A 13,188-nucleotide genomic window follows, 5' to 3' on the forward strand; every position below is an offset into this window, starting at 1 on the left:
GCCCTCGAATGGCGGTACTGATTCACAGTTTGCGGAATTCCCTGGAAATACGCCACCGAGGGTTGCAGGCTACCCTGAGATTAGCAGTAGTGGCTATGAAGGCGCGTGGTGCGTCTGGATGTTGCAGATAATGATACTGCGGAAGGTGAAACAAAGGAATAATTCAACTGATTAATTATTAAATGACCTAGGTGATACACTGGAATTACACAACTATACTTTGCTGATGGCTGAAACTAATGCTAGCATTGATACCGGGGAATAGATTCTAACATGGAAACATCCTGTAGATCGGAATGAATCTGATACAGGAACACAGCTCAGATTAAATTAACTTCTTTACTGAGAGTCCATCCTCGTAGTGGCGTGGGGCCTAGTAATGCTGCGCGCAGGCGCGGTGGTTCCGGGGCACGGAAACCCACTTGCGACCGCGGCACGTCCCAGGAACTGATTCGTTAGTAAGTCACTGTTCGCGTTTGGCACCACGCCGCCCTGTGTGGGCAAAGTTTAATTTTCTGATGGAGGAATTATGGCGTGAAGTGCGGGCACATCGGCATGCTGCCCAAAACGATAAGAATTACTTATTAAGAGAAACGGCTCATGACTGAGCCACACACACTTAGTTACGGACCGCGCGACACTTCGCACGGTCAATTTAGGGCCAGGGAGGGCTCGATTTCCTGCGAAAAATTACGGAGTGCGGGAAGATGGTGACGGCCAGTTTTGTGACACAAAAGCATTTACATTAACATGAATTAATTATTTAGGAATATGAAATACATAAAAAGTTTTAGTTATTTCTCTTAATTATAATTGAATGTACACTATGTTCAGATTGCGCATTGCCACACCCGGCCGGGCGCTCGCACAACATAGCCGGCTGTGATTAGCGTCACATCGTTCGGTGCACTGCCCTAACCTACTCTACTTGCCACGCGTGGGAGTGTTCGTTACACTTGTCCTAATTTGGGTGTTGAGGACACATAACGGCCTGTGCTCTCAGAGGGAGCACCGACAGGCGGCGTCAGAACTATATCCACTTTTATACAATATCCACCAGAGAACGTGGGACTTAAGTTGGAAACACTACTGTATAGTACATCCATCTACTTATACATCACTGCATCCCGATATAAAAGCTAAACCATTGAGAGGATTCCACTAATTCGATCGACGCACATATATAACATATTTTAGGATACGTTCCAATCATAATGCCTCTCTCTCGCATCTTCACAAACTACGTACTTTAGACCCCAATTGTGGCTGCGGAGCGTTATTAGGCGACATTAACCATATTTTATTATAGTGTCCACAAATGGCGGATCGGGAAACATTTCTTTAGAGGTTACGAGATTTGCAATTGCCTTTCCCACTCTAATTTCCGGAAATATTTATAGACGCTTCTAATCTATTATTTCACACGATTGCCAACTTCGTCACCCGTAATAATGTCTCTTTGTAACAATATACATCAACATCCTCGCCTTCAGGATTTATTTAGATACTAAGATTTACAGCATCCTTTATTCATAGATCTCAAGATTGCATTTCCTGAGTTTGTATCTTGCAATATTATTATTTCGTATTTTAATTCTTTAATTTTGGTCATTGGCGTCCAGAGATTCTGTTGGCGTCCTGCTGGGACTTGCAAAATAATAATAAAAATAAAATAAAAAAAGGATGATGAACGGAAGGACCCGATGGGATATTGTAATCCAGGGTTAATTCTCACGAAATATTTTTTTTAAATTATTAAAACAAATGGGTAGTTTGTCTGAAACCAAAGTTAAAAACGTTCGTCGTAAACCTGGCTTGCCGAGACGTGTGGAACAAATGAGGTAAAATATCAGTAATTCTTGTTTTTAAGGTGAAACCCCCTTTCCCATCATGCAAATTAAATTTATTATTGGAGAGTTTTAAGCCAGCGTTTATTTACACCACATTGTTGCGTTTTTGAATGTGGTCTATTATTTCCATTAAATTTCTAACAGCTGATTAATTACAGGACCCCACACCACGTCTCTAGTTAATATTTATCATGATGAACGAGATATCTGGTTCGATTATTTCTGCGTTTCCTTTTATAACCAAAATTATTTTATTCGACTCCTAAACTCCTGCACGTTTCTTGTCCATGCCATATTCCTTTTAAGTTTCTTTTACTCTGTCGCAGATATCACCAAGCAAAAGTACTAATATCTTCTTGCATATCTGATCCTTTAACCTTCCGGTAAATTTCTATCGTTGTGGCTTTTCCGTAAATAAAATAAGAAAATACATTTTTTTTTTTTTTTTTTTATAAATTATAGATGTTCCTCTATTTACCCGGAAAATAGCATTTCAGAATTGTAATAGTCTGTTAGAAATAACAGAGTAAAAGTTCCATAACCCGTATAGAAGTTTATCCCTTCAGGTTAAAAGATCCATATCACGTGTTGAAGTTATCCCTTGATCCTTAGGGCATGATTCTGTGATATATGATGCTTGCTGTTTTCATTTACTATGTTGACAGCTCCTTGTGTAATATTCTTACAGAGGAGCTTTTATGTAAAGAAACAATAACATTTCTAATATACTTTTTACAAACATTATAGACTTACCTGAATTTACCCAGAAAATTATGTTTCTGAATTCCTACTGGTTTCGGAGAAATTACAGTTTATAGCTTACATAACAATGCATGTAATTATGCATGGCCGCAGCAATTATTTTTCTTTTCGTGTGGGTCTGTTTGTTTGTTTTGGAGAAATTTAGTAAACAGAGGTATTGTTTTGATAAAGAAGTTAAGATGATGATTGTATTGCAATTAAAAGGGAAATCTTAATGTTTCTATTTTCTGGGTGTTGTTTTTGTAAATAACTAATTGCATTATGGAATATTTTGTTTTCTGACTTTTGCATTTAAAGTAGTATTTTCAGTTATTTTATAACAAACAATTTGAATGGGAATGAATAAATTAAGATCGTAAGAGTGGTTGATTACTTTTGGTTAGCTACATTAAAAATAGTTGAAAACATTGTGGACGGTTGGTTGGGATAGTATATAGTATAGCTAGATTAAAAATCTCCTAAAATATTATTTATTGGTTGCTAAGGAATTACCAATTTAAGATGTAGCTTTCCTGACCTAAACAACTGTCCACATGATTACATAGTATTTTTAATGTAGCTATAAGAACACAATTAACCGTCCACATTGTTTTGAATTTTTTTTATGTTGCTAACCTAACATACCTAATATACAATTTCATAAATTAATTCAATTTCTTCAAATCATGTACACACACTGATTATAGCCCTACACAAGAAAGTGAAAAATCCAGTTGGCTGCTTAAATACACAGGTAGGTATTGTAATGAAACCCATTAATGGTAATTTACAGAAATCAGAAGGAATATAGAAACACAGTCTCTAGTGTTTGAAAAATGTATTTTCAGATTTTTATTTTTACTTTATGTAAAAGCTCCTGTGTAAGAATATTATAGAACATGTAGGTACTTGAGAAAAACTTGTGATATTAAAATCATTTATGATCAAAAATTGAATACATAAATAAAATTTCACAAGACTTGACATAACTTGTTTGTAGTGTGATATTTTTGTTACGTTTAGGATCTGTTTACGTAACAGCAAGCATCAAGTACCACAGGATCAATCATACAGGATCATGCCATCAGGATCAAGGGATTACCTTGGATACGTGATATGGAACAATTGCTTCCCTTCATCCAGTGGTACAGAACACTTGCTGTTTTACTTTAGCATTTAATAAAAACTTGTGATCTAACAATGAATTATGATGGCAAAATGTTAATGAGAAAAAATAATTTCCCCAATACCTAATATAATTTGTGTGTACTATTATGATATTCAAGTTTTGGTTTTGTCCAGGATCTTTCAGCGTACTAAATTAAAACATCAAGCATCATATACCACTGGATCAATGTCTACAGGAACATGCCAATAGGATCAAGGACTAAATTTGTATATGTTAAACAGAATAATTTACAATTACAGTTTATAGGTTGAATTAGGTAGCCTGTGCAATGACAAGGCCATTGTGTTGATGTGCAATACTTGTTTTTATTGTAGCAGAGACTGTTATCAACGAGATATTGGCACATTGCCTGTTCTTTCTATAGTGATGTAAATGTATTTCATGCTAAATAGCATAGCCATGACTGTTATCAGTGAAAGGTATACCAGATTCTGTTGCCACTTTTCTGTTTTCTTAACACTAGCTGCAACTTGATCCTGTGGTTCTCAAGAGATACTTAGGAATAAGCGTAGCTGAGACTGTTTTTTAAAGACAGGGATGTTTATTGTCTGTACGTTACTGCCGGGGCCATTAATGTTTTCCACCTTCATTGGTTTCTTACCCTAATTGTGCCTAATTTGGGTGGGTAACTGTCTTGGCCCTGGCTGTAATGTACTGACATTAAACATCCCTGTCTCTTAGAAAATTAGTCTCGTCTACACTGTATCACTAAGGATCTCTGGACAACCACAGGATCAAGTTTCAGCTAGTATCAAGTGAACAGTAGGGCAGCAACTACATTGTGGAAAACAGTTTAGGGTATTCTAAATTAGCAAAAAATACAGAAAAATAGAAAAAAAAGATCAGGCCAATGTTACATTGAAAAAGGTCTGTCAAGCTAACAAAAAAATGTAGTACAACATGGCGACAACCACGTCATTGTACCAGCTACCTAATGGAACCTATAAATGGTAATTTCTCAGAAACCAGTAGGAATTTTAAAATTCTCTTCCTATGGTAAATATAGGAACATCTGTAGTGTGTATGTGTGTGTGTCTCTGTGTATTTCTGTCTGTGTATGTTTCTGTCTGTCTTGTCATTCCATCTGTCTGTGTGTGTGTGTGTGTGTGTTTTTTTAACGGAAAAACTTCAATGTGAGAAATTCACCAAGCTTCTGCTCCTCGTCCCTCCCCCTTTCTCAATAAATCACTTTCTGCATCCTATTTCTCAGCTCCTCCAAGCATCCCTATTCTGACAACCCTCAATAGCTTATCAGCTTTTCTGTCTGCCTCCTACCTTGTTAAAGGCCTACCACAGTTGGTTGTCACTCATCTCGCTGTCCTACATTGTACTGTCACCAGCTCACGCCCCTCCATTACCTTGTATTGATCCCATACTACAGCATCAGCCTGTCCAATGTAGTGTGTTCTTTAGCCTTCACTCTCCAGGCTGTCTTGTTCAGGATCCTGCCAAGTAGTCCTAGTGGCCTGCCTTCTTTCTTCACCATCTGCTGCACTCCCCCCCCCTTTCCCATCCGCCCATCGCTCCATTACCAATCCAGACCCCTTTGCATAGACACTTCCAGATATTTATAACAGTTCTCCCCTCTATCTCCTGATTCTTTCAGCAATACGTTTTTTCTTCGCTACAACTTGTTTACTGCCAAATTTCTCGTTAGCTAGATAAGACAGCATGGATTTGGAAGGGTTGAGTGAGAACCAGTTGACTGGAAATAGTGCATGAGGTTGTTGTGAGGAGTTAAATGCCTGCCTGCTTCGTTCATTTTGTAAAATTAGACCTACATGGTAAACTGACAATGAAGGTTGGCAGAGGACAAGAAATGGATTGGGCAACTCCTCTTGAATAGGACACAGCACAAGTAGTTTCTGAGGAAGCAGCATGATGCTCTAAAAAAATTTAGATCTTCCTTAGAGGTACAAAACATGTCAAGTGAAAAATCACTAACATCCTTTAATGGTGTTACTAGTGGTGTGTAAGAGTTCTTTTGAGGGAAGTGCTGTTCACTTTGCAGCAAGGAGGTGCTACAGGCGACTCTGATCAAGAAGCGGGAGTGCAACAGGCGGGCACAACTCATTGTCGAGGGCTTCTTGGAAGAGACTGTGCATCAGGACTGGTTTCTCAGCTCTGTGAGTGGACTGTCAGCTGCTTGCAGTCTGTGCAAAGAAAACACTGAACTTTTGTCAAATTATTTATCTTTCTGTATTGAAATATTTTTTTTATGAATTTATTTAAATTCTTAGTATACAAAATAAATATGCAAATAATTATCTAGTTATGTTGTGAATTTAGATTTTAAGTTTCCCTTACTTTAGTTGTTTGTGAATTCTCATATTCTATTAAGATCAAGGAAAACCTAAACAAAGAGTATTGTTTTATATTGTTTTGGTTGTGTAATTGTGTAAGGTCTGCCCTGAGATGGCACGTGGCTGTCTATGGGAGGGGTAATGTCTCCCCCTCCTCCCATATATTTCCTTTTTTTTTAATCATGGAATTAAAAGCAATGGGAGGGTTTTAGAAAAAAAATTATCTTCTCTAGTCAGCATATGTAGTTGGTTGAATTTCTTAAATTTATTATTTTACATTTTTAGTGCTACTGTACAGTGTAATTTTGTCAAACACTAGTACCCTGAAAATGTTATAAATACGTTAAGATAAGGTTTTAAAGGTTTTCAAGAGGCTATAATAACCTTTTATAAATTTCTTACATCCTTTTTATTCTGAAGGTTATTCCTACTACTCAAATCCTGGCTATTTGCCCTCCCTTTAATTTGTTGCTGAGACGGGAGGAGACTCACAGCTTGGGTGAGTTTGACATGCCTGGTACAGGAAAGTTACGCACCGACAGGAGGCAGTTCCAAGGGCGGTCATCCTGGGAGTTACTTCGAGGTTACTCTGTGCATGCATTGCGTAAAGGCAGGCATTGCATAGCATGCCAACAGTTGAATAAGTTCAGCCTGTTTAGTATTTAAATAGTACTGTCATTTGGCTTTCAAGTGGATACTGTCCAATTTTAATATTATTTGTTTTGGTAGACAACATGGCATGTCATTGCTGCTATGTAGTTCATAGCATTCAGTATTTCCCAAGGTTTTCAGAAATCATGCAGGTATATACTGAGATGTTCCTTACTACAAGCATTGAATATATATAATGTATAGAAGTCGCGAGGCCAGGTTAAATTTTCTGTCCGGTTTCTTAGAAGAATTGTTGTAGTTCCAAGCTCCGCCGCTGCGATCGCTTTCATCGCTGTGTATCGGCCGTATACGCCCCTGGCGGTATTTGGCAGAACTAGGTTAACCAGCCCAGTCGTGACATCATCCTTCACCCCCCCCCCCCCCCTCGAAAATCCCAGACAAACGATTCAAATTACCCGGCAGGTCTTATCAGCATCGTTAGGCGACCTTGAAGAGGAGCTTCCCTTACCGTCGTTTGAGAATGATGAAATCCCAAAAGAAGCTAGCCACGGAAATCACTGAATGATGGGATTCTGTACCCGAGTGAAGTGAAAATTAGCTATTAAAACGTTGTATTGGGCCAATAGTCAGTGTTACGTTCAAAATATGGTTTTATTTTAAAAGTAAAATACTTATTTAAACTATTTTTCGCGTTTGTAAAAATTTACTTTTAGATATTGGCAAGGAAAATCAACATACCTTAAACAATCTTTTCTTATTCAACGTTATCTATTAAGTAGTAAAAGGGGTAGATATTATTTTTAAAAATAAAAAAAAATGTAACCCACTAAATCAGTATTGGCAAGATATATATATATATATATATAAATTCAATATTAAAATACGCACATTAAAATTTTTTATTAACTTTTTTCGGTAATAAAAATTCAGGATGATTTTAGTTTAATTGGTTTACGTATATTGCTATATTTTCTAAATCACATAGAAAAGGGAAAACAGTGCATCAGTGAAAATTCAAAAATTTAGTTTAAGTAATACTAGCCATACCAAAAGATCAATATGCGAGATAAGAAATTTGGTAACTGCTCTACATTTCAAATAAAAATGCATTGGTTTCATGAATACTGAAATGTATGCGTAATAAGGCATATTATGTTATTATACTAAGCATGACTATAACTAAAAAAATTAAAGTAATTTAAAACGATGGCAGTCTTAACATACAATAAGTGCGTGGGGGTCTTAGTTTATTTTTTAATTGGCTTCTTCGTCGGATGGAAAAGAGTTAAGATTTCATTAAGGAAAAATATATTCTCAAAGTCACTAAACCGGGAGATAGAAAATAAGGTAGGTACTTAATTTTAAATAAAAGTTAAAATAGACTTACGCTAAACCAATTAAAAATAAGTCGTAAAAATATTTTTATTTATTAAATATGTTCTATACTTGACAGTTATTTGTGTATAATTCTTCAAAAATCTTTGAAATTTAATACATATTTTCTTAAAATGGTAGAATATCAGCAATACCCGGAAATTACGTGAGCAAAGCCACGGGTTATTAGATACACTTTTATTATAAAATAAAAACAATTATGCATTTTTAGTTCACGAATGTGATATTTTGTTTATTGCTTCACAACATTCATTTACCAGTTTCAAATTTCATCGTACCACTTGTCAGAAATGTCACCAAAAATGAGAGATAGTTTTTTTTGACGAATTTCAATTACGAGGAAACCTTTCGCAAGACTTTTTTCTTCGCAGTAGTCACTGGGACACCATTAATTTAAATCCACTAAGATAATAAAATTGTATGTATAATGATTTGTATTTGTATATTTATATAACTTCCCAACCAATTTTTAATGATTTTCATGTGAATAAAAACTTGTAAAGCAATTTAATTAACTGTGTCATAATACTTCTGATTAGATGGAAATACAAACTTTTCATCAGTAATATACAATGATAAAAATATTTATTATTGCAAAATAATATTCACTGTTCAAATGCAAATTTAAATAGATTATTCATACATGTTTCCTGCTAATTAATGGTTTAAAATAATAATTTTTTAGTATAAAATCATTTTTCTCTTGTGTTAAAATGGGTTGCTAAAATGAGGAATTATAAATATGTCACTTACTAAGTCCGTGCACAGATTTACACAAAACAGCAATGTAAATAATCTTTTTTGGTAGTTTCTAATTTTGTGCCCTGGATAACATGAATTTGGTTTAATTCATACCAAAGTGAATTTTTTGAACAATTTAAATTGATGTCATAAATAAATATTTATTTTATATTAAAAATCCACAAACAGTTTTTAAAATTTAATATTTATCACGCCAGATGGAATAATAAACAAAAAATAGCTCTTATATGTTGTCTGTGTTTAAAGAATTGTATTATATTTCATGGAAATAATATTTACCTTTCGGTTATTAAAAGAAAATATATTTGTATTCAAAATACTTGCGCATCGTTTTTACGAGCATAAAGGCCGGGATACATTCGCAATAGCACGCAAACAGCACACAGATAGCACACACGCACAGAGATAGCAGAGAGCTTGATGCTACATTCACGCACAACACAACACAAAATAATACCGGAAGCATTCAAAAAAGTTTTTTAAATATAAAACTCCCGTTCACAATTTTGGTCACTGAAGTTGGCATACGTGACGTTTGTTTAGATTCGTGTGTTGTTATTGTGGTACGGTTTTCGTTAAAGCCAGAAATATTTTAAATATTTCAAAGTTTACGTACAAAACACAATGAGCATTCAAAAATATATATCACTGTTTATTTCAAATCCGGCTTCCTTAACACATTCAGACACAGACTTCCAAGCATTTAATTTAGCTTCTTCATTTTTGTATCCTGCGGATCCCCTGTCATACAAAATATTTTTACTTTCTATTACAGCTATCAAAAAGCTATCAAATGTGCCTTCCATTTTTATGTTATCGCGTGTTTGAAAACAATAACAAACTACTCAAGTCAAGAGCACCAATACTTTCGTGACAATTGTTCTTTTATAAGCCCACTCGAGTAGTACTTAAAACTGTTTGCTGATTGGCTACCACCATGGTCGCGCACAGAAAATAACCTAAAAGTTAAAAGTTAATGAACTTTCTGTGCGCCGATCCTGTGCTATTTTTCTGTGCGCGTGCTATTTGCCAATGTGGCAGCTCATATCTAATAGTGTATGTTGAACTTCTGTGCGTCTGTGCTGTTTGCTTGCTATTGCGAATGTAGCCCGGGCTTAACTTGTGCATCTAACCTCAAAGCAAGGAATGTAAAGAGTGGGAACTCAATGCTATAACAAACACTTATTTTCTTTGGAGATCCGGGAAATGTGCGTTATTTATAAGCAACTTAACATAGTAAATCGTTAACTTTTCAGATCTATGTTGGCAAAATTGATTTTTTTTTGTGGTCATTCGCTACTGGGAATATTCACCATATAACGTTTAAGATTATTTATTTTGAATTACGAAACAACCAAAACATTATGTAAAAATGCTTCATTTTATGTTAAAAAAATTATAAACTGCATAGCCACAAAGTATGACATCATACCATTAGTTTCAGTTACTAATAACAACACGTGCACGCGTTTGAACAGTCATCGCAGCCATAGTTGTTTCATAGCTACCAAAATCATTCAACGTTGTCAAGAATTATTCCAAATTATGTTTTGCCATTTTACTCAATGCGCCACTCCGTTAACACAACATTTTATAAATTCTGAACTACGAATGTCAGTGGGAATGTACACTATACTGTACATTCCAATCTAATACGCTTTAAGAAATTTCTGTAGTTTTCTTATTATTAAAACTTAATTTTTGATGTTGGCATCTTTTAACCGCACTTTTTTTTTTTTTTTCGGTGGCCGTACTCCTCCAATACAGTTGCGCCCGCCGGTATCTAAGCGCTCGGATTTCAACAAAAGGCACCGCCTCTCGATAGAGTGAAACAGAGAATTACGCGCACGACCTTGAAAAAAGCGACGCTACAGCGCTCTGGCGTGGAAGCTGGTAACTACGAGTACCCTCTTGTGGAAAGAAGAGCTGTCTAGCGGCGGAGCTAACAACTACCTCAGTTTTGGATCCGAAAATTGGAATAATAAATCCTATCCCCTCGCGACTTCTATAAGTTATATATATTCAATGCTACAAGCCACACTCGTCTTCAACGAGATGTAAACCAAAATAAAGATAAAAGAATTTTGTTTCTGTATTTGATACCTCAAGATTCTGTACACTAACCTGTACAGTCAAAATTAAAAAAAAAAAAAAAAAAATTTGCTGTGTTTGCTGTCTTTCTTTATTAAGTGCTATTTACTTGAAAACATACAATTTTTTGATTTGACAAAAATTTTAATTTTTAAATAGTGTACTAAATTTAATGTAATTATGCTTTCCAAATGAACTACTTCAAACCATAAATTACCAGCATAATGTTTCAATATTCTAAAATGTGCATTGGCTATGAAATAAATCTTATAACTACCCTTGTAATTAAAAGTTATATTTGACAAAAAAACTGTTGCTTCGTTTATTGTTAGCAGCAGTGTTATATATTTCTCTATCTGACAATGAAATAACCAAATCAGTCACAGAGAGAGGTTCATTAAGGTTAAATAGAGCTATGAGTATGTAGTGTCGGGTGGTTAGTGTGTGCGTGTTGTGTCCCGACCAGCTGCAGTACATCAGCGAGAGCCACTTCCAGGATGCAGTGGAGGAGCGCGCGCTCACCAAGCTATGTGGGTACCCACTGTGCCGAGGGAAGCTTCCCCCGGCCCCGCCCCAGCAGTTCCGCATATCCACTCGCCTCAACAAGGTGTACGACATCACCGACCGCAAGGTGCGTTCTCCTGCCGGCACAGTGGAGACCTTGTCTTCAGTGCTTGCATTGGAGGGCAAAGTGGGGCATTTTAAGGTTTTTTTTAAAAAAAAAAAAAAAAAAAAAAAAAAACCAATATGGTTTAGTCTCGTCACTTTAGTTTGAAAATAAATGCTGCCAATTTGGGTAATACATTGCTGCCAAGTATTACAGATTTTCCTTAATTATTACTGACTTAGAAGTCCAGTTACGAAATTACGTAGTTTTAAATAATTTTAACGGTAACAGAGAAACTTAATGTCAAGTGTGAAAGTGTGTGTATCAGTGTTTATAACGATAAGTATAGCTTATATGGCTTGTATAATAAAAATGTAATAATGAATATAAATTTTGAAAAACTAATTTTAGCTTTTTTTTTTTGCAAACTACCCAAATTTTAAATAAATTAATGAATTGATTGGCATGTTACAGTATAGGAATGAGTGCTGTTAATTTGTATCAACTTTGTTTCTTTGTGTTTTGTTGTGTGCATAAATGTTATTACTGAAGGGTGTGCCTGGAAGTTGGAAGCACTGGTTATGTTCTATCATATATAAGTTCCAACAGTTTGGAAAAAAGTAACCATCTAAGTTTTGTACAAAAAGTGTTGTTAAATAGCGATCCATATAATTTTATGAGCTTAAACAATGTGATGGCATATTTTTTTTTTTACCCATTTTGTAACAATTTTCCCAGCTATGGGTGCATTCACAGAGAAAGCTGGTAGCAAGTTACTTGTTCCTAGCGCTTGCTCCCAGCGCTTGCAAGCGCTTGTGGTTAGTGTTGGGTGTTCACAACAAAAGCTTAGTAAGCTTTCAACTCTCATTGCGATAATGTCTTCTTCTAGTGGTGAAGAATTGTTTTTATGTACTAGAAAATATAGATTTAAAAGTGCGAATACAGAAAGTCGGTATACATGTAATTAATCGCGGTAGAGGAAGATTTGGTGAATACCACCATCTGTTTCCTCAGCTAAAACTGGACAAGGTGAGGTTTTTTTCTTATGTGTGGATGGAGCTGAGGACGTTCAATTATATCCTTAAGAAAATTGAAACTAATTTGGACAATTGCTGGGGAAACTGGCATAAGCAACCAATTCATCTCGAAGAACAGTTAGTTATTTGTTTGAGGTAAGTCTTGGTTGATAATAATTATTTTTAGGAACCATTTACTATATAATATTTTTTATTTAGTTTTTACTATGCACTATCTATAAGATAAAACTACTTTTGCTATGTGGTTTGTTCTATATTACATTACCACAGTTACAATAAATTCTTTCAAATATTAATATGTAGTTAAATAAAAACACGTTATAATTTTTGTATTTTATCTTTGAGAAAATGTCTATTATGGATCTTGTATTATTAAGTATTTTATGTGTGTGTGGTGGAGTAACTCTTTACTTAATCTCCACTTGGGTTGTCACTTTCTGTAAATACAGAAAGTATATGTAGTGTCTCAATCTAACACAGTTGTGTAAAAACAGATGAAGAAACATACATAAATATAAAAATATGACATATTGTTTTCTTTTTTGGTATGGCTGCAGCTAGCTCTATGCCAATCGCATAGCTCTGCACCTAGCTCTATATC

At 35.3% G+C, this 13,188-nt stretch overlaps 1 protein-coding gene across 1 annotated transcript in view; it reads left to right on the plus strand.

Annotated features, from left to right (window-relative positions):
* The first annotated feature begins 1,441 nt into the window (after positions 1-1,441).
* Positions 1,442-13,188, plus strand: part of LOC134540162 (putative RNA polymerase II subunit B1 CTD phosphatase RPAP2) — a 32,585-nt gene continuing 20,838 nt past the window's right edge. Inside the window, exons 1-3 of the mRNA XM_063382712.1 lie at positions 1,442-1,841; positions 5,792-5,906; positions 11,410-11,574. Of these exons, the coding sequence (XP_063238782.1) occupies positions 1,765-1,841; positions 5,792-5,906; positions 11,410-11,574 (357 nt within the window). The 5' untranslated portion in view covers positions 1,442-1,764. The remainder of the gene's footprint in view (positions 1,842-5,791; positions 5,907-11,409; positions 11,575-13,188) is intronic.

The sequence above is a fragment of the Bacillus rossius genome, chromosome 1 (genome assembly GCF_032445375.1).
Source record: "Bacillus rossius redtenbacheri isolate Brsri chromosome 1, Brsri_v3, whole genome shotgun sequence".
Classification (NCBI taxonomy): Eukaryota; Metazoa; Arthropoda; class Insecta; order Phasmatodea; family Bacillidae; genus Bacillus; species Bacillus rossius.